Source organism: Erythranthe guttata, chromosome 14 (assembly GCF_056151865.1).
Source record: "Erythranthe guttata isolate IM_541 chromosome 14, IM_541, whole genome shotgun sequence".
NCBI lineage: Eukaryota > Viridiplantae > Streptophyta > Magnoliopsida > Lamiales > Phrymaceae > Erythranthe > Erythranthe guttata.
The window spans coordinates 16085804-16108329 of NC_142546.1; the positions used below are offsets into that span (position 1 = coordinate 16085804).

Consider the following 22526-nt stretch of genomic DNA (forward strand, 5'->3'; position numbering starts at 1 on the left):
ATTAGCTATTGTGTTAATTTGATGGATTTGAAATAATTAAATCAAAATACAGGCTCATGGAATATTCATCATAATTCATACATCAGCAATATTTGTTTAAACTGGCAATTGGCAGATGAATTCAAATAGGCAAAAAAGATGGTACACATCCAGAGAGAGAGAGAAGAGATGGAAGTAGCCTAATTACAGACTTCACGGGCGATGCCGATACGGGAGTTAACGGTGTCGAACAGAATCCTAAGATTTTGTTGCTGCAAATTAGCGATCACATTCAGCACCGAGTTCACATTATTCGGCGTAGCCGCCATAGCCAAACAAGCCAAAGAACCCGAGCTACTATGTATCAAGCTATTCTCCAACGGCAACTTCAAATCCAGACCCTCGAAGTGCAACGTAATAACCGGCGCCACCTCATCATTCGTCGCAGCAAAGCAAGTGTCGAACGCCCCCAGCGTACTAAACGGGCCCGCCAACTGCTTCCTGAACTCGTCACGGGTTGCGTTGTAAATGGGCTGAACGAACCGGGTTATAACTGTACCCGAATCGATTATGGTACCCGCACCGCTACTCGGGTTGAATGCTAGAAGCTCCGGTGCAATGGGTACGTTGACCCGGCCCACGCTGATACCGATGAGGTTTACGTAGTACAGCGACGGGCGGTGCGGGTTTTTGAGGAGTGGTGTGGTTTTGATGCTCTTGGGCTGGCCGAGTGGGCCGAGCTTGAGCGAGCCGGAGAAGTAGTACGACTTGAAGCTCGGCAAGCAGTACGAGAATACGCCCGAGTAGAGCGACCCGGTTTGAGACAACAACGACATGGAGCCCCGACCCAGACCCAGTAAACCCTGGGGCGGAGCCGACCCGCCCGTAACCGCGTTCACGCACCCGAACGCGTAGCTGGGGATGGTGTCGTTGCCCAGCGTTAGGGTGTCGCGCGACAGCGTGGCGGAAAAGATCGAGTCCCCACCGTAGGGTCGGGTGAACTGGCAGTTGCCCGACCCGTCGGTGGGGCACGCGAGCCCGCTGACTGCTGTGCAGTCTGGGACCGAGCAGTCAACGGGCCCGTAAGTGGTGGAGGTGTTTGGCGCGAATGCGGCCGCGGTGGATGAGCAGCCATTGCATGCGGTGCACGGGACCCACGCGGCGTCGTTGCTAGTGTCCATGACCATGAACATGAGCTGGCCGGGGGTCCCGATTTTGGCACGGACGACGTAGTTGCCGGTGCTGATGACCTGGCCGGAGGCGACGGGGACCGACGTGGGCTTCTGTCCCGCCAGGCTCGACAGGTAGGTGACCCTCTTTGGGTCGCTGGAGGCCATGTTGAGGACCGTGTTGACCCACGAAGAGGCGGGCTTCGGCGGGTTGAAGGGCGAGCATTTGCCGTAGATGTGGATTACGGATAGATCCGAACCCGTTTTCGGAACCGGGCACGGGTCGCGGATAGCGGCATTGGATGATGTGGAGAGGCAAATGGTGAAGAGGAGTAGTGTTGCAAGAATGGAAGAGTGCTCCATATTGCTAAGAAAGGGATAAGATTTAGTGTTGGCTTTGGTGAAAATATGGTGGAATGATTTTATAGATGGAAAAATTCAGATTTTGTGATAGTATTGAAAATAACAGCTACAAGATTTTAGCATGCATGTGAACAACCTAAAGTCTTAATTATTCATGACAAGGAAATGTGCATGGGCTCTAAGCATATAATGATATAGAGATTTATTAGATTTTTTTAGGAAAATATATTAATTATTTGTACTTTATTATCTATTATCTATAATCTATATTATTTGTTTTTTTTTTCTTTTTTTAGTGTAGAATTATTGGGCCGTTGTGAACTTTGAAGGCATACGAGCAATACACAGATAAATTCATGGATTCGCCGATGATACTGATACATGATGAATTGTAAAATATATCCTTGAAAAAAAGTTTATAATTTTGAAAAATACTTATCTAAGTACTCTCAAAGATTATAAATACTCCTTGAAATATTAGGTGCCATTAGTAAAATAAAAGGTATTAGGTGCCATGTACTAACAAAATTCTATTAATTTAGTGAAATATTAAATTTTCGAACTAAGAATTTAGTACATTTTTACCGAGTCAGGACCGAAATAAAATATTATTTAAGCAAAGTTATTAATTTATCGAGGTTTTACCGTAAAAGACTTGGTTGAACAATCTAAGATAACTTTTATAAGTAATTCAATAATATACCGTCAAGATATTTTGTATGGTATTATTACGATGAAAATGTACAAGACAAAGTTTCTTTGTATTTTTTTGATCATTTATTTCTTGTATTGTACTGTTAAGTGGACCATTTGTTTTACTAGTTTCAGTATAGTGTGTAGCCATACATGCTATAATTAATCATAGTTTTCTTGAATAACTAATTGGGTAAATTACGGTCACGCCCTGTTGTAAGATGAAATTACGAAATCCCTCATATTTGGATAATTACAACTACTCATCAATTATGAATCTTCTTACACTTACATTCTTACGGTGTCAAATTTAGCGGAATCTTCTAAATTATGTGAAATATCCTCCAGTTTGTACCCGTTTTATCCTATTTGCGCGAACTCCACATTTTGAAACAAGATGATCGTAAGATGTGTCTCTCGGCTTGTAAATATCAAATTGTGGTGCGTCAAAGACTGCATTTTCACAAATGAATACAAACTAGAAAATTACAAAGAATCTAGAAGATTTTATATCGAATAAAAAATAAATATAAGAAATATTAAATAATAAAAAAAAATATGGATGAGGAACTATTGGTGGGCAGTTTGCAAGAAGCATGCAGAGGTTTATTTGTCGTTTGGGAAGACTGACACGTGTTACGGTCGGTCACGGGCTTTGTAGTAAAGACTTTTTTCTAGTTCACGTGCAATCATACGAGTTAATTATTGCATGAAAAGTAAACACTTTCTATTTTTAATCTAATTGCTAAAAAAAATTACATTTTCTTTTTATTAATTAGCACAAGTCTGATTTCTATATATTATTTAATATACAAATTACCCCTAAAAAAGGACTTGTGCGTTAAGCAAACGTATTAGTGGAGGATTTTTATTAATCATATAATTAACATGTGGAGTTTTGCACAATCATATATATAATATGTGTCCCACTTTTATCAATTTTTTTATTAGATTTGTCTTTTATGGGCCATCAAATATCAATTATATATTCTTTTTGATTGTGATATTTTAATTTGGGTAAAGTTCAATTTACCTACCTGAACTATACCCAACGTATAAAATACCCCCCTAAACTTCAAAATGAATCAAAACGGCCCTTGCAGAATTTGGGTCAACGTTAAAAGGCAGTAGAAAAGTAACACCGTTAGTTTTTAAGTGGTTTTACATTTTTGCCCTCCAATATTTTCTTCTTTCTTCCGTTTAGTTCTTCTTCTCCTTCCTTTACTTCCTTCTCTTTTCCTGCTGATTTTTTTTAACAAACCCATAAATTTCTTGTTCTTCAAATTAGGAATCCCAGAATTTGTTTTCTTCAATTTGCTAGCAGCTTCATAATCCATCCAAGAAGTAACCAAGAATCTCATAACCTTCAATTCTACCGACACAATCGACCAAGTCAATTCTTCTCGGTCTGCCCTCCACCACTCGAATTAATTCGCGAATTTCACTACTAGAAAATCGCCATTTAGCTACGGACGAATCCGTCGCTAAATACCACTAAACCGTTACTAATTGTAATGTAGCGACGGAAATGCTCCCTCGCCACGTCTGTAGAAAAAAGCCGCGTCGCTAAATTTTAGTTACAACTGCATTATTTCCGTTGCTAATGGTTGCAACGGAACTATCCGTCGCTGATGAAAATGATGGCATCGCTAACTATGGTCAACAAATTGAAGGTGTTTTGACTTTTAGAAAGCAATTAGGTTCCATCGCTAAATATCTGTGGCTACACTATATACATATGTCACTAATTCCATTGCTAAATCCGTAACTAATTGAGGCCAACATTCAGTTTAGAGATATATATCCCTCATTGAATCCGTTGCAAAAATTATGTCGAATTCTAAAAAAAAGAAAATCAATTCTCGATACCATATTTAAATATATTATACACCAATAAAAATATTTAAATTAACTAAACATATATATTTAATATGCACTATAAATTTGCATTGGAATAGTTTTTCAAAAGGTTGTTATATTGTGAAAAAGAAAATATCAATCCTATTGATGAGTTGTGCTCGCATGAGTCATATCCTATAAATTCATTGACGAACAACATCCACTTTATATCTTCAGAAGATCCTCGTCGTTGACTTTGATGCATAGCTTGAATGACAACCTGAATTTTTTTTGATAATAATGTCAGAAAGGAGCATAATTTAAGATGGCGCACATATAGTTTGTATAGATTCTAGCTATGAAGTCGAACATATTGTACAAAGACACGTACTAAGAGCTTGAATGTCCCAAAACTGAAAACGTAAAGTAAAATACTTGCTTCACAATTTTCTTTTTATAAAAAAATAGGTAAACACTTACATGGCCACAACCATTACAACTGGAATAGGAAAAAGTAATCTCAACCATGTAACTAACATATAGCACATTGCACATGAAACTTAAATGACACAAGTATTGGAACTATAGTTAAATTTAAACTCAAATAGAAATTGATGTTAACCTAATTTGTACAAGCATCATATGTTGATTAATATAGAGAAAGACATGAAAAAACCCTCAACTAACTACTTACCAAAACATGGAATTCATCAACAAACTTAGATGCAAGTTTAATACACAACATCAAATATTTAATAATGCCTAATGCATATAAAAACACATCAGTGCCTCAAGTTACTAGAGACTTAAACATAAGTTTCTACGTTCCATAAATATCGACGATGAAGAACAATAACATTAGACCCATAATTCATATTCAAACTCACAAAACCATAGAAACATAAGTATAACACATCCCAAGCTACAATACCATAACACTGAAACATCAAAGCCTAATCATTTTCGTAAGTTATGTTTATTTGCTCATGCAAGGCAGACTAAGATGTGGTTTTGTAGTAGAGAAGTTTGCAAAAAGCCAATAAATATCACACTACATATGAGACTTATAAGAAACTGTAATGCAGCCTGATCAGAAAAATAATTCTCAACGCGAAAAATACACCACAGTCAGTGGCTTTACATGTTCTAAATCATAAATTAATCTAGTTAATAACGAGAATCTATATTAGAAAAATATAAGCTGTAGGCAAATGAAGACTCTACTTACCAGCAGTGTCGTATGGAGATGGGAAAAACTTTAGGTAGCAAAAAGTAGCAGCCACAAGCCCTGCAAATTGTAAAAAAAATGTAAGTAGAAATAATGCATAGTTCCACCACATGTCCACTTCGATCAAATCATTTTATTATTTACAACATGTATAGTGCTACAAAACCTGACCCGCAAATAACCCTGAAAAAAACACATCATAAAAGCCATTATTACTTCTTCTTTTCAGCCTTGTATATTAGGTGGAGAAGTTGAATGTGAAGAAAGTCTTACATGAAGTATGACCACATGGAATCTCTTGCGTCCTCGTATATACTATATTTACCATGACAAACCACATTGCCCGAGCGATCATACTCCTGTTTAAGGAAAAATAAATTATCTGAGAAAAATGAAAGCTCATTCACACATAAGTGAATTTAGCTAGCTTTTATTACCAAATACAATATGATGTCTTCTAATTAGATGGAGTCATTGATAAATTAAAACATGAAAGAATAAGGAAAAGTCAGAACTTATGGAACCAAAACTCATGTTTAATATATGATTTAATATTTAGAAGAATAAAAAATGACATACTTCACGCCCACGGCCTATCAGGAAGCAACGCCAGAAAAACATGGGTTTCGGTCTGCCAACTCCATCTTATATGGAATCTGTGAGACAATGATGTCCAGTCCCAGATAGAGTCTGCATAAACGTAATGGAGTGCAATATTTAAGAACAATAGTTCAAATAACGCCCGCACATACATGATTAGGAAACCCTAAATAAATTTAAATAAGCTAAATCGTAAAAATCCTCAATTCAATTTTGAGAAGAGAAAAATAATAATTTTTTTAAGAGTTGCAATTTGATGTATTAGAGGTTCAGGATCGGAAATAAGATACAAGGAAGCAAAAAAGCAAACACTAGAGATTTCACGGGATAAGCAAAATTCCGCCGGAGAGAGAACTCGGCTTACAGCTCTGATATTTGGGATCCAACTAATCTCATCAAATCCATTGCTGGAGACCACCCCCAAATGGTCATTCTTCGCACTACAATCTGCATACAAAAAAAAAACAAAAAACAATTATATACATATATTAATAGGATTCAAACAATTAAGAAGTAAAAAAACTAATAATTAATTGATATGCTGTAGAATTCGTATAACTGAATCCTTTTGAGGAATGGGTATTACCAGAGAATTTTAGAATTTCATAAAGGGGGAGGGAAACGGGTTAAGTTTTCGGTAGTCTTTGGAGGAAAAGGGGGAAAAGTAATTTGGAAATTTTTGGAGGTGGAGCGGTGGAGGGAATGATAAAAAAAGAGAAGGGATATAGGTCTTGACTCTTGAGATATTTGTTGTGGTCCGTATTTTTATTTAGTCTTGAAACTTGAAATTTTATTTACTATTTTACACTAAATTTAATTTAATAAATTAGAGTATCTTTACTGCTACTATTTTTTTATATATATCTTTATATATATATATATATATATATATATATAACCAATTGAAGTATTTTTTATTACAATGTAATTCAAAAAAATTAACATTTTCGACAGAAAGAAATTAGTGGGGAAAAAAATAATATAAGTAATAGAATTTGTAGAGTATGAGTTGAAAACAATATTTCAAAATTTGTATCATTCATTGAACAAGAAAATCGTTCAAATCTTCTTATTTTAGAAATGGATTATTCTCTGTTGCAATATCCGTAGCTAAATTAATAATTTAGAATCGGACTTGTTATCCGTCGCTACTTGTGTTGCAATAATTACACTTGCACGATTAAAGAGACGAATTTGTATTCCATCGCCAATTCCATCGCTAATTACTTATTTTAGCAACGAATTCATCGTTCGTTGCAAACTACCGTTGCTAAATGGCGATTTTCTAGTAGTGTTTTGCTTCAAAACTTCATACAGTAACCGCAAGTGACATAGGCCGTGGAAAGAGACGACGGGACCTGGGCTGTGAAAAGGGGCGGCGAAGACGATGGCGGAGACGACGGTGGCGGCTAAGCAAGAAAGAGGCGGCGGCGACGCGACGGAGTTTCTTCCGATCAGCTTCATCGGGCTGCACACGACGGAGTTCCTCTTCTTCGATTTCGTCTTTGAAAATCAAATTTCTCTGCGATTAAAGTTTGTCGAAATAGATTTGAAATTGATGATGGGGACGGCATGCATATTGGTGGCCGGACAATGAAATGAGGATTTTTTTTTTCCAACTGGGATGAAGAGTTGCAGAGGTGATGGAGGTGGTCGTGGAATTTTTTTGAGGAAATTGCAATTAAGTCCTCGATTTAATTTCAGAAATTTAAGATAAATTGCAATTTAACCTTTATTAGTTTTTTTGCAATTTATTTATAAATATATGTATTCAACAGAGGGTAAATTTGTCAAAAAATAAAACAGCTGCCATAAAAGTAATAATTCAAAAAAGTCAACACGCCACATCAGCAATTGTGGATGGATATTTAACTGAGGGGCTGTTTTGGTTCATTTTGAAGTTCGAGGGGGTATTTTATACGTTGGGTATAGTTCAGGTAGGTAAATTGAAGTTTACCCTTTTAATTTTGGTGCCATCTATTTGAATATAGGACAAATAATTAGAAAAAAAAAACCTTGAAGCAATGCCTCGTTAGGCAAATTTCTCTCATGTTTGCATAATCACGAAAACTCCGCTCTGACCGGTGTTTGAATGTTTAAATTTATAGGAAATATGTATGGGGTTTACTATTCATAGTGCAATTTTTTTCAGCTACAGTGCAAAATAATTCATTTGTCAAAAAACACTTTAACCTTTTACAAAATCCTCTCAACCTCTAAATCGTGATTTGTTTTCGTAGAAATCAGTTAAAACCCAACGATTATTAAGATGGCCAACATCGATCCCGTAAATGAGGTAAAAAATTACGTTTTAGTGTGATTTTTTTCGATTTTCAGTCATTTCGTGTAAAATATCACGAAATTATTCAAGTCATTTCGTGGTGTTTTGCACGCAACTAACACCATATTCGTGTTTCCAGTCATTTCGTATAAAATAATACGAAATTATAGCTCTTATTTCGTGTAAAATCACACGAAACAACAGTAAACTGTTTTGTTATTCATTTCGTGCATTACTACACGAAATGTATACATTAATTTCGTGTACACTTTTACACGAAATCCCTAGTATTTTTTTTTTTTTTTGCAAGTATCTAACTTTTTTTTTTATTTACGCAGCCATATGATGACAATTTGTATTTTGATCCCTCGGTTTCTGATCAAAATGAATGTGAAGATTTCTCTCACTTCTTCCAAGTTGATATTGTGTTCGATAGTAGAGAAGAATTAATCAAGTGGGCCAAAGCAACTGCAGTTAGTCATTGTCACCGTTTGATTTGTCAGTCTAGAAGGGAGAATGCACAATACTTGACGTGTGACAAATACGGACATGGCCGACAAACGAATATCGATGTGGAAGATCCTAGAAACACTGGAACAAAAAAATGTGGTTGTCCGTTCAAATTGATTGGCAAAAAGTCAAGGTTTGATGAATTATGGCGGTTGACTGTCAGCAATGGCAGACATACTCATCGTCCGGCTTTGTTTCCTCGCGGACAAGGTACGACTAGTCGTATAACTCCACAACAGAAAGCAAGAATTAATGAATTGCGAAATTCTCACGTGAAGCCAATGCTAATCATCATGGATAGATTGAGGAAAGATGATCCGACGATACAAAAATCTATGAAGCATGTTTACAATGAGTTGGCCAAGATTAAATCTGAGGAAATGGAGGGCATGACTCTTATTCAGTTTATGATGCATAACTTTCAACAAGGCGAGTATCGATATTGGCATCGCGTCGATAGTGAAACGAGCAACACGATTACATATATTATGTTTGCATGTCCCGAATCTATTAAGTTACTACGGCTGTTCCCGTATGTTATATTGATGGACTGCACATACAAAACCAATAAGTAAGTAAAAATTACGATTGTTTAAATTATGATTATTGTGTATTAATGTATTGTATTGTTTAAATATGTAAAAACAACATTGTTGTAGGTATGGAATGCCTCTTTTGGAAATAGTTGGGATAACTCCAGTTGGGAGGAATTTTACAATTACTGTTGCATTTATGTCGCATGAAGATGCATAGACCTACGAGTGGACTTTGAATTGTTTGAAAGAGTTGCTAGATGGTGTCGAACGTGATGCGATCTTGACGGACAAGGAGTTGGGCCTTTTGAAAGCACTGCCAAATGTCTTCCCATGTTCGTATCATATGTTGTGTTTATTCTATATAAACAGAAATGTTGAGGCAAATGCAACGAAATTTATAGGAGGCAACAAAGACCAATGTTTAATATTTCGACGTGGGCTGTGGGCTAAGCTGGTGAAATCAGAAACTGAAGAAGACTATCATTACAATTACAATGAAATTGTAAGACGGTATGCAGGGTATCCTAGACTGATACAGTATTTGAATGATACGTGGTTGATATACAAGGAGAAGTTTGTTCGAGCCTACACTCGTAATGTGTATCATTTTGGCAAGACGAGCACCAACAGGTATTACATGTTTTAGTTATTTAAATGATAAAATATATTATATAAAAATAATATTTATTTTGTAATTTGATTGTCGTTGTATACTTTGATTGTTGTTTTAATTGGATAGGGTGGAGAGTGCTCATTCTTCAGCGAATGGTTGGTTAAATGATTCGACTGGAGATCTGGATAACGTGCAAGGCAAACTTCGGGACCAAGTTTATATACAAATTAGTCAGCTGAAGTGCGATTTTTCATTATCATCCAAGATAAGGAAGCATACTGCAGCATGACCGTGTTTTCAGGGTTTGATTTGTTATGTTACGCATCTGGCATTAGAGAAATTGGATCAAGAGATGGAGTCCCCGGCGATGCAAGATCCGAGTATTTGCACACACTATCTTTGGAATACTCATGGGCTCCCATGCGCGTGCAAAATTGTGTAGAAAATGGAAGATAATGACACCTTCGTCATTTCAGACTTGCATCCATTCTGGAGTACCATGACAGTTGAGCCTTCGGAGCTACCTGAGTATCAAGTAAACCACGAGGAGATTGTGGATAGACAAATTGATGACCTGAATTGAAATTCGAAGAAGATAAATTACACGAGTAAGATAAATGTCGTGGCCTCATTGCGTGGCATCGTTTATCCGTCTACGTCGCATCTGTCCGAGCCATCATTTGTTAAGACCAAAGGACGATCAAAGAATAACTCGACAAAGAGAGACCCTTCCGAATGGCAGTATCATATTGATGAGGAGACAATTAAGCCATTTTGTAGTTCCAAGGGTCGCCAAACCTCATCTGGTGCAAAGATTCCTAAAGCAAAGGTTGAGACAATCACTGATGGAACGCCTCAATCGAAGATGAAATGTCGTGGTTCTCGTATTCCCACACAAGAATCTGCTGCCCCTATAATACCTGCATGTGAAGGAATCGACTTTTATTCTTTCGTGCCAGATTTATGGTCCGTCTTATTCAAGATTATGTTAACGTGATGACGGATGACAACTGTGGGTACCGGTGCGTTGCTCAAGCCGTGTACGGGGATCAAGAAAGATGGCTGCAAGTGAGAGGGGAGTTGCTTATTGAGTTATACGAGCATGCTAATGTGTACACGACGATGTTTGGCAGTACCAGATACGTTGAGGTCATACGCAAGTGTGACTGGACCTCAGGGCCTTGTCCACAAGCTTATTGGATGGACATGAATGAAATGGGATTGACCATTGCTACCAGATACAGTGCAATAGTGGTACTTTTGACTCAAGTAGGGAGTATGACTTACCTTCCTATGTTTGGCAGTGGTCACTTATCATGTATGATTGTTGTGACATTGCACAACAATCATTTCATGTTTGTTAATTTGGTCGCGAATAGTCCTCTACCACCAATCCATCCGGCATGGGTACACCATAGAGCTAAAAACCTGAGGCACTTACTCAAAATGTACAAACCCCAACTACTCTTGTACGAACAATTAAAGTCTGGTCGGTAGTTCAATTTGTAGCTGTATTTGAATTCTAGTTCAATTTGTATTTGTATTTGAATTTTAGATCAATTTGTAGTTGTATCTTAAATCTAGTTGAATTTGTATTTGTATTTGAAATTTAGATCAATTTGTAGTTGTATTTGAATTCTAGTTCAATTTGTATTTGTATTTGAATTTTTAGGTCAATTTGAGTGTCTGAAATAAATTGGTTAATTAAAAAACAAATCAATTAATGATTTCGTACTGAATTTCACGAAACATTACATTATATTTTGTGGAAAAATCTACGAATTGTAAGGTATAATTTCGTGGGAAAATCCACGAAATATGATGTACAATTTCGTGGGTTTTGTCACGAAATAGGTGAATTTTTTCAAGCCAACAGTTTCGTCCTTCGTGTTCTATGACAATAAACACTTATATTTCGTGTAAAAATACACAAAATTATTGAGTGGATTTCGTGTAGTAATACACGAAATAGCGGACAATTTTTTTTTTGAAATAAATCGCACTGCAAGGCGGTAAAAGTTGCACTATGAATAGCATTTCAGAATATGTATTGTGCATTTTACCTCTATGTCATTTGGAAAACAATAAATAGTAAATTACAAGAAACCTCCGAGGTAAGCTTTAATTACGAAAATCTCACCATAATTTGCTTAATTACAAAAATCCCAAACCCATTGGCGGAGCTTCTATGGGGCAGGAGTTGTTGCCCCCCATAATTTTTTTTTTACTACTAGTGTATATATATATATATATATATATATATATATATATATATATATATATATATATATATATATATATATATATATATATATATATATATACTAATGCTTATTGATATTGAATGGATATATATATACATAAATAATTAGTAATTGGTTGGTATATTATCTATTATTATATATTAATTTTTTATTTACAATATTTATATATGGACATTAAAAAATAAATTATTATTTCCACCTTTTAAGTTTAACTTTCTATTATAATTTATCTTATAAAATATTTTTCACAATATCAATCCCTAATCTCTATTAAAGCTTATGATAAGAAAATAATATAACATAAAAAGGAAAGTATTTTTTTTCTTCTCAATGTTTAAAGTTTTCAATCTATTGAATTTCTATGTATATCAAGATTTTTTATTTTTTTTAAACACTTTTACTTATTCAACTAAATGTATACTATATTACAATTTATTTTACATAAGTTTATATATGAATATCGTTTTGACAACAATATCTATTACTCATTACTTATTTGTGTTGGTTTTCTTTTCATAAATATCCCTAAACAATTTCGGGGCGCTGTCCCCGAACCCTCGCCATATTATTATTAACTCTCTAAAGTTTTCGGCCCCCAACCAAAAAATCCTCGTGCCGCCCCTGCACGGACCCCTAGCACAGACCCCTACGGTATTACTTTTGACCAATAAGATAATGAATTGACAATTACCCTACTATCCTCAGAAGAAAGAAGTAAAAACAGTGACTTCTCTGGTCGCATTGGGTTGCAATTTTTTTTTATTTAAATCTAATATACATCTTTTGCATTTCATTTGTTTAAAATTGAAATATTAATAAAAGTTTATAATAAAATAATGAAATTATTTGTAACCTAAAATAAAAAATACGAGAATATTTTTCCAAAATAAAATCGAGTTTATTCAAATACAAAACTATTAAAAAGGACAAAACAAATAAGAACTTTTAATGTTACAAGATATGTTTAATTCATTTTCATATATATTTTATATTTTTAATAATTATATTACGAAGAAATACATTATAGTTTTAAAATTAAAAATAATAACGGTTTTTTTGAATAGTATAACAATTTACCCCTAAGAGCATCTCCCATCCATCACCAAATCATATGATATGCCAATTACCCATCTAGGATAAAAAAATCATTTTCAGATGAATATTCCATGGATCAAAAAAAATTCGTCAAAAATAACACCATAGGGGGCTGTCTAAGACCCCAACATATCTCAAGGGGATTTTCGTAATTACACAGACATGAGGGAATTTTCGTAATTAGACCTTATCTGAGGGAATTTCTCGTATTTCCTATAAAATATATGTCCCACTTTATCAAAATTTTATCATCTTTGTCTTATATGAGCCATCAAATATTAATTATATTCTTTTTTATTAATTATGATATCTTAATTTGGGGGCCATCTATTTGAACATATGTACAAATAATATAAAGTACATGCTTGCATGCATGCATGTTCAGTGTTTGAGAAGTCAGTATTGATTTAGAAGAGTCCATATTTTTTTGCAGAAATAAAGGAAAGGGTGAAATGTCAGTCAAGCTGGTTCTTATTCCAAGATATACTTACAATCATTCACACACATTATGTATACCCACAAAAATAAAATTGAGAAATCTAATGAAGGATTATTTCAGAGTTCCGACAAGCTCTTTTATAGTAATAAAATTGAAAACTCTAATTAAATTAAGAAAATACTAATTATTATAAACTGCAAAAAAATTAGTTTGTGTCTGGTTCTTGTAGATCTCGTAATTCTGGGAACCCAGTTTATGAAACCCTAATTCGAATTTTCTGTGATTTGATATTAATTTTCTAAAACTTCACAAAATATAAAAAACGAGTTTTATGAGTCTAAACGATGTTGGTTTGCTGAAATCTGACGTGATTCATGAGCATTCCTCATCAGTTTTGTTCCTTGGGCCTTTCGTACTCAAATACAATTTGAGTCCGAAAAAAACCTTATTTTCCCCATAATTTCCTTCGATATTTTTACCAAGGCCAGTTAATAACCATTCTCCGAAATTAAGTTGTTATTTTGTAATTCCAATACAATTCGACGTTCCGCGTCAGTTTGTCTAACCATTGTACTCCATTTTATAGGATTTAGATGCGTCTTCATCGCGACCATAATCATGTACAGTGGCAGAGTCAGGATTTTGTCTTTCACTGAGATCAAATATACGATAAAAAATCTTTAGAGGATCGATAATATAATAATACTCAACAAATACATATAAAATATTAAGATTTTTTGAGAAATATTTGGCTCCCCTTTATCCGGATCTAAGAATTGAATGATTGATATACTGAAATGCTATTCATAGAACATATTTTACCGCCTTGCAGTGCGACTTTATTTCATTTGTAATTTTTAAAGAAAAAAACCACAATTCTCTCAAACTCTTTTCCTACTATATTTCGTGCATGAACATTTCGTATTCCTTAACACGGAATGGATGAAGGCATTTCGTGCAAAGAAGCTCGAAATAGTGATTTTTTACGATACCCGAAACCATAAATTTATGTTTTTTTATGCATTTCGTGTTGTATTGCACGGAATGAAACACTGCATTTCGTGCAATATAACACGAAATGCCTTTTCTTCATAAATTTGTTTTATTTCGTGTAAATTTACACGAAATACAAGCTTGCATTTCATGTAAATTTACACGAAATAAAACAAATTTATTTTAAAAAAAGGCATTTCGTGTTATATTGCACGAAATGCAATGTTTCATTTCGTGCAATACAACACGAAATGCATGAAATATGTCAAAATTCGATAAAAAAAAAATACGTTCTTTATCTCAAAATCGAAGTAGGTTTCTTCCGTATTGATAATTATTTTGTTCTTATTGATATTATCGGAAAAAATTGACGATTTGGAAAGTTTAAAAATTCGGAAGGTTGAGAGAATTTGGAAAAAAGTTAAGGGATTTTTGACAAATAAATTATTTCGCACTGTAACTGGAAAAAAATGCACTATGAATAGTAAGCCCCTTGATATATGGATCCAAGAATATAATTTTGAGATTTTAATTATTATTTATTAGATGAGCTACTATATATGAATATTGAATATGCTCACATGAGAGTCACGTGGTCCCACTATATGAGACAACTCCAAGAGATATACCCATAAATTTTAAATGTGGGGTCTTATATATTATTATTGTAAATATAATATAATACAAAAATATAATAAATAAAACATTTAATTTAAATAGTATTTATTTCAAAAAATGAACCTTGTCTAGATATTTAACAAATAGGCTTGATAATTTATTCCAAAATAAGAGGTGTATAGTCAATCTCCTCTTTAAATAAACATTGGCAGAGTTATCGATATTCAATTCGAGATCGTTTTTTAAAAGATCGTTTGAGTTTCAGTCGACAAACTGAACTTTGTTTGAGATCAAGCTTGAGCTCGAATATGAAAGAACATGATTAAATGTGTATAGAAAATGAAGTTACTCTATCACCCGTTGATTTGTTGTATTAATCACTAACTGTATAAAAGAAAAACGGCAAATTACGACCACTTTTCTGAGTTAAGGTCAAATTACAAAAATATCCTTCTTGTTTGGTAATTACAACTAAGATATGTATCGTCTTACGAAAAAACTCCTCAGTTGATATATTTGACACAAGTAAAAATAAACATGTGAGATATTACATAGTTGAGAGGATGATTGTAATTATCCAAACAAGAGTGGTTTTTTCGTAATTTAACATTACTCATAATTCACTCAAAGAAAAATATAATTTTTTTTTTGAAAGATGAAAAAAAGAAAAATATAATTTAAGTTGCATATTTTGAAATTCAGCATTGAAGAAAATAGAAAAATGTAATTTCTCGTGAGCCCAAACCTGTCGACTTGGGTTTGCTTGGGATGGGCATTCGCTAGGCCCTGTTTGGGGCATTTAATATGAGTTTGAATTTCTTGTTTTAAACTAAAAAGTAAATAGAATTTACTCCACGCGGTTTGAACTTTGTGCATATATCTCCTTGTACTTTTAATATAGGGTAAATTCCACTTTACCCTTCGTACTCTGCCTGAGAATCATTTTACCCACTCGTACTCTTAATTTCATCGATTTACCCCCTTGTACTTGTACAATTTCCCAATACAGTTCTTTCCTTCAACTTTTGTTAATTTTGACTCTGACGCCGTTTGGTCAACTCAGTAAATTACAAAATTGCCACTGCCTATAACACGTCGTTTCTCCTCCGTCAATATTGTCATTTTTTCTTCTCCCACCACTTCCCCTTCCAAGATATCCCCAAATTGAACCCCTAATTTAGTAAAAATCAAGACCCAAAAATTGATCGATTCCACCTAGTGCAAAGAAAAAAAAAATATGAATGTGTGAAACTTTCTCTTTTCTAATCTCGAGAGTCAAAATCGAAAAAAATCAATATTTACGTCAATATTTTGACTCTTGACCAAATGGCGTCAGAGTCAAAATCGAAAAAAGTTGACGAAGAGGGTTGTATTGGGAAATTGTACAAGTACAAGGGGGTAAATCGACGAAATTAAGAATACGAGGGGGTAAAGTGGTTCTTAGGCAGAGTACAAGGGGGTAAAGTGGAATTTACCCTTTAATATAACATAAGGCCTCCTTGTATTTTACTCCCCCTGTCCCATATTATATGTCTTTTTAGAGAGTTTTTTTTGTCCCAAATTATTTGTCATTTTAGATTTTCAATGAAGCATTAATTGCATTATTTTCAATTTTACCATTAATCACTCTTAACTAATTAGTTAAGAATCAATTAATGTCTTAGGATATTGTAGTAATTTTATCTATTTTTTTACTATAATCTATGCGCATTTATTGATTTTCTTAATATGTGCGAAATAACCCAAAACGACATTTAAATTGGGACGGAGGGAGTAATATGTAACCTCCATGTACTTTTAAAAATTTCATCTTCCTAATGAACATGATTATTTTACAGTGAAATATTATATGGGGATTATGTAATTATATTAAAAAGTAGAAGGGAGTTATGTGTATAAAGTTCAAACTACAGGGTTCATGTGCTTATATTAAAAGTATAAGAGAATTATGTGCATAGAGCTCAAACCACAAGGGGCTTAAGTGCTATTTACTCAAAACTAAAACATGAACATTGTATATAGCTTATGTTTGGGGGCATTAGCTAGAATTTCGAAATAAAAGGAAATTGAAATTTTGGAAATTGTAATTAAAAAATTAAAAGGCACTAGTTTTAAATTGAGAAAATTTTGGATTGGAATTGACAAAAATTAGGGTTTTTTTCTTTTTCTTTTTCGTTTATAGGCCTATGATATAAAGTAGATAATTATATAGATGTAATTTTTAGAATTACTTTTGAGACCGCTCGTACATATATTGCAATTTTAATTAAAAAAGAGTTCAATAAATTTGGAAATTGAAATTTTTAAACTCGGATGAAAAGTATTGTTTGGAAATCGATTCTTTTAGAACCGATACTGAAACTGAAACTGAAACCGAACAAAGAAATCTTTTACTTGGATAATGCCATTATTTTTTCCTGAGAAAGTAGAATAGGAACAAAAATATAGTATAAGTTGTATAACATAGGGAAAATACAATTTTCATCCCTCAAGTTTGTTTTAATATCACTTTTCGTCCTCATCTGCACAAAAAAACACATTTGACCCCTCAAATTTCAATAAATTGACAATATTAGTCCTTTATATCAATTTTCCGTTAATATATACTAACGGAATCAAGTGTGAGCCTATCACTGACTTAACTGACATATTAATGGTAAATTGACGGAAATGACCATATTGAAACACAATGGACCAAATGTGTTTTTTTTCTGAACATGGCAGCCAAATATGAAATTAATGGAAACTTGACGGGAGAAAACTATAAATTTCACTTACCAATATTAATGCCGTCCATGCAACGCCAGCTCACAGTCTCTGTCTCTTACTTGTTTAAGTTATTCTCAACCACAACTTCAAATTTGGTGCACACGTGTACTCCTATTATTATAGAATGTTTTCTCAATTATTTAAAATAAAAATTAAAATAATCTTATATTTAATTCATTTACTACATTTACTCATCGTACTTTAATAGATGGGGCAATTTGCTATATGTCCATCTATACTATAATTTATGTGTATAAATTCAAGTCAAAATTTAATATTTTAATAAATTAATAATATTTATTATGGCAAAAATACCCTTAATTAAATCAAATCAAATCCCAAAAAATCTCTCTATCAAAACAAATTCCAAACATATCTCTTTCAAACATTAACTAAAACAAATAAATTAATTCATAATAAAAATATACAATTTATTTTACAAACTCATACTCTAAAAACGCCACTGCAGCCCCACCACCGCCTATGATCCGGGAACTGCAACGCCTATGACTCCGCGAACTGCAAATAGCAAACTTAAAATTAGATTTTATATTATTGAATTGCAAACAAAAAAGTACATATGATTTCGCCAAATGCAAACAGCAAACTGAAAAAAAAATCCATAATTTGTATTACCGAATTAGAAACAAAAACTTACCTATAACTTCGCCAAATGCAAACAGCAAACTGAAGAAAAAGATTCAGCAAAACTTGCATTATTGAGTTGCAAGCAATAAACTACATATATGACTTGGCCAAATGCAAACAGCAAACTGAAAAAAAAATAAAAAAAAATTAGCATCATTAAAAACATTAACCAAAAAATTGTTTATGGAACAATTTGCAAACAACAAAAACATTAAACAAAATGTTTGTATAATATAACTTAAGACATACCTTGCAAATTGTAAACCAGAGGAATCGAATCTCAACATCAAACGCAATTCAAAGAACAAACGAAGTTAAACCAACCTGGAAACGGAAACTGCTAACAACAAAAACGAGGGGAAGGTTCTACGTACGGGAGACACAATGTGAATTTTGACTATGATTTTGGATTTCAGATTTTTTTTTGGGAGGGGATGTTTGTTGTTCTCTTTAATTATTTCACCAAGAAATCATCTCATGATCTAAAAAGATCCTTGTTTTTTCGCTCTCTAGAATATTTCTTCATTGAAAAAAGAAAAAGAAAAAGAAAAAGAAAAAAAAAAAAGAGAAGCACGAGACACAGAGAGAGAGGCGTGAGAATGGAGATGCAGAAGAAGAGATAGATGATGAATTAAATATAGGGGGATTAACGTGAGATTGGAGAGAGAAGATATATAAGATTTGTTTTCTTATTAATTGAGGGTATTTGTGTATATATACTAATTATTTTAATTTATTTATATTAATTTATTGGGTCAAAGGACCTATGCCTATATTCATCTAGCAACTAGGATCTCTACCTATATAAGTCCAAAATTAGGTGTGTCTAGCAAATTTCCCCTTAATAGATAAACTTAACTTATCAATTTAATGGTCAACTCTCTTGACTATTAATGGTGTTAGTAATATAATTAAAACATTTCTTGAATTTAAGACCAATGTATACTTTTTTTTTTGAGTTAACTAGGGGTGGTAAACGAGCCGAGCCGGCTCCCGAACTCGACGAGCTGGCTCGAAAAAAGCTCGAACTCGAGCTCGGGATTTTCGAGCTCGAGCTTCGGACGAGCTCGAGCTCGAGCCCAAAATTAGCTGTTCGACGGCTCGCGAGCTGCCTTCTATTTTTTTTTTTTTTTTTACATATACATATATATATATATATATATATATATATATATATATATATTATTCTTATTATTATTATTATTATTATTATTATTATTATTATTATTATTATTATTATTATTATTATTATTATTAACTAAATAGTAAATAGTCTATAATAATAAATATATCTAGTATTTAAATAAATACAAATCTATATTACTTAAATAATTCATAATTATATAAAATATAATAATAATAATAATAATAATAATAGTAATAATAATAATAATAGAAAAAATAAAAAATATATATACCTAGAGTTCATTATTTATTTTATAATTTTTTTTATTTTCCTATGAATAATTTCTAATAAAAAAATAATTTTAATAAAAAAATTAAATAATAATAAAAAAAAAAATAATAATAATAAGCCTGAGCTCGAGCTCGAGCAAAAAAAAATTGGCTCGATGAGCTCGAGCTCGGGAACATGGACTCGAGCTCGAGCTGGCCAAAAGAGCCGAGCTCGGCTCGAGCTCGGCTCGTTCCCACCCCTAGAGTTAACTATCAAAAACATAGTTACTAAAAAAATAATTAAATTTAAAATATATGCCATCGTAGGTAGGGGTGGAAACGAGCTGAGTTCGTCTTATTTCATGAGCTCGAATTCTAGTTCATTGTGTTTCTAAGGAGCCCGAGCTCGTATATCAAAAGAGCTCGTATTTTTCATCATAAAGATTAATATGTTACAAATTTTTAGTTTTAAAACATTCGAAACTCAATAATTGGATGAATTGCATTTGTATTTCTTCTAGCATTTGAAGAATTTACTAAGTTATATTGGTCTCCTATGGAATTTATTAAATGCATTCTCTAACGAGTATAGTTAGAACTCGTTCGATTACTCAGCAATTATGTAGCATGAACAAGGAAACGACGAGTACAGGGAAACGACATGTCCCAAAAATGAAGATACAAAAACTTGGGGGAAACACGTAAATGTATAAGTATAGTATATACATATATATAAGTTTTTATTTATTTATAAATTATTTTTATATATTTTCATAGAAATATATTCAAAATAAATTTTACTATCAACTATCAATCGGCAATTGATAATTAGATCGTGTAATAATTAGGGAAACAACAAAAATATTTAAAACTTTTCAATTCGAATATGTTTCTAAATTTGTAGAAAATTGCAAATGGCCCATAAGATGTCCGACAGTAGACACGGCCACGGGCCGGTTTTGGGCCCGGAACCGGCCCGAACCGGCCCGTTGACGGCCCAAACCGGCCCGTTGACCAAGTGAACCGGCCCGGACCCGTGAACCGGCCCGTCCTATCCGGGACGGGCCCGGTTCTGAGAAATGGTGAACCGTGAACCGCTGGGCTGGCCCGGCGGTTCACCCGAATTTAAAAAAAAAAAAAAAAAATTCAAAAAAATTCAAAAAAAAGCAAATAACGGCTAGTGAACCGGCCCGAACCGGCCCGGGTGAACCGGCCGTTATTTACTTTTTTTTGAATTTTTTTTCCCCCCAATTTTATTTCCTTTTCTTTTTTCTATTTAAAAGTACTTCTTTTAATTTACTTATTCATAAAATATTTCAAAAAATCATTTTAAATTCGAAATCTTTAAAATTTTGAATTTAAAATTAAGTTCAAGTCTTTTCATTTATTTCCTTTTCCCTTTTCTATTTAAAAATACTTCTTTTAATTTACTTATTCATAAAATATTTCAAAAAAAAAAAAAAAAATTCAAAATTTCCGGGCCGACCCGGAACCGGCCCGGATAGGCCCGGAACCGGCCCGAACCGGCGGGCCGACCCGGCCCGCTGAACCGCCCATACTACGGGCCGGTTCCGGTTCCTGAAAATGTGAACCGTGAACCGGTTTGAACCGGCCCGGAACCGGCCCGTGGCCGTGTCTATCCGACAGGTGTCCTCGAGTGTAAGACACAAAACATGTCCGAAATGTAGAAATTTTAAAAAGTTGAAGTTTACGTGCTACGTAACTTGTCAGATATGATATAAAATTAATCCAGATAAATTTATATAATATATTTGATGATATTTCAATTTTATGATTAGAGTAAGGTATATCCGATTTATATTTCCCACTTTACCAACATAAGAGTCCCTTTTATTTTCTTTATATATAATTACAGGTTGGCTTAAAAAATAATTGAACTAATCAAACGTTTAGTAAGATTCAAATAATGCTTTAATAGTTTAACAAGAGATACTACACCTAATTTTACAAATAAAGACAAATGATATTTCTAGCATAGGGAATTCAAATTTACTTTGCTTCATCTAAAATTTAATCCTTTAAAACATTTCATTTTTAATAAATTCATTAGAAAATTAACAATTAAGTTTACTCAACATTCTCGGTTAGCAACATTTGCAGCCCACTATCAAATTTTGGCATAAACAAAATATAGTTAAACTTTTATACATTAATCATTCGAGACTAACAAAATTCTGTTAATTTAGTGAAATATTAAATTATTGAAGTAATAAGTTAGTAGGTTTTTAGTGAGTCGGGACTAGAAAATCTATTATTTAAGTCATGTTATTAATTTATTGAGGTTTCCACTGTAGGTGTGTTCTTAAAGAAAAATGATTTAATCGAAACTAAAATCAAATCGGAAGTTGCAATTTCCAATAATTTTATATACAATTCCATTTCTGTTCCAAAAAACAATCGGAAAAATCAGAAGTCGGAATTTCAGGAAATTGGAATGAAAAAAATGGTTCCAAATTCGGATTTTTTCAAATCG

The 22526-nt window shown here is 33.4% G+C and overlaps 3 protein-coding genes and 1 long non-coding RNA gene across 6 annotated transcripts; 2 read left to right on the plus strand and 2 right to left on the minus strand.

Moving 5' to 3' along the window:
- Nucleotides 1-54: 54 nt before the first annotated feature.
- On the minus strand, nt 55-1689 carry LOC105958661 (Eukaryotic aspartyl protease family protein). Its single transcript, XM_012982673.2, has one exon. The coding sequence runs from the start codon at nt 1509-1511 to the stop codon at nt 180-182; it is 1332 nt and encodes a 443-aa protein (XP_012838127.2). The 5' UTR covers nt 1512-1689; the 3' UTR covers nt 55-179.
- A 2355-nt stretch (nt 1690-4044) lies between these two features.
- On the minus strand, nt 4045-6605 carry LOC105960142 (uncharacterized). Of its 3 annotated transcripts, XR_016029960.1 has the most exons (7): nt 6458-6605; nt 6236-6318; nt 5851-5961; nt 5545-5630; nt 5443-5454; nt 5272-5331; nt 4045-4323 (listed from the first exon to the last, which is right to left on the minus strand). It is a non-coding gene; the product is annotated as an uncharacterized LOC105960142 (long non-coding RNA). The 3 variants fall into 3 exon arrangements; XR_016029961.1 differs by lacking the exon at nt 5443-5454; XR_016029962.1 differs by lacking the exon at nt 5443-5454 and having other exon boundaries at nt 4046-4323; nt 5488-5630.
- A 653-nt stretch (nt 6606-7258) lies between these two features.
- LOC105951719 (uncharacterized) lies at nt 7259-10100 on the plus strand. Its single transcript, XM_088812740.1, has 4 exons — nt 7259-7441; nt 8491-9233; nt 9568-9828; nt 9938-10100. Exons 1-4 carry the CDS (start codon nt 7259-7261, stop codon nt 10098-10100), a joined length of 1350 nt encoding a protein of 449 aa, XP_088668866.1.
- A 707-nt stretch (nt 10101-10807) lies between these two features.
- Nucleotides 10808-11308, plus strand: LOC148765307 (uncharacterized). The gene has a single exon (XM_088812741.1). The coding sequence runs from the start codon at nt 10808-10810 to the stop codon at nt 11306-11308; it is 501 nt and encodes a 166-aa protein (XP_088668867.1).
- Nucleotides 11309-22526: the final 11218 nt, after the last annotated feature.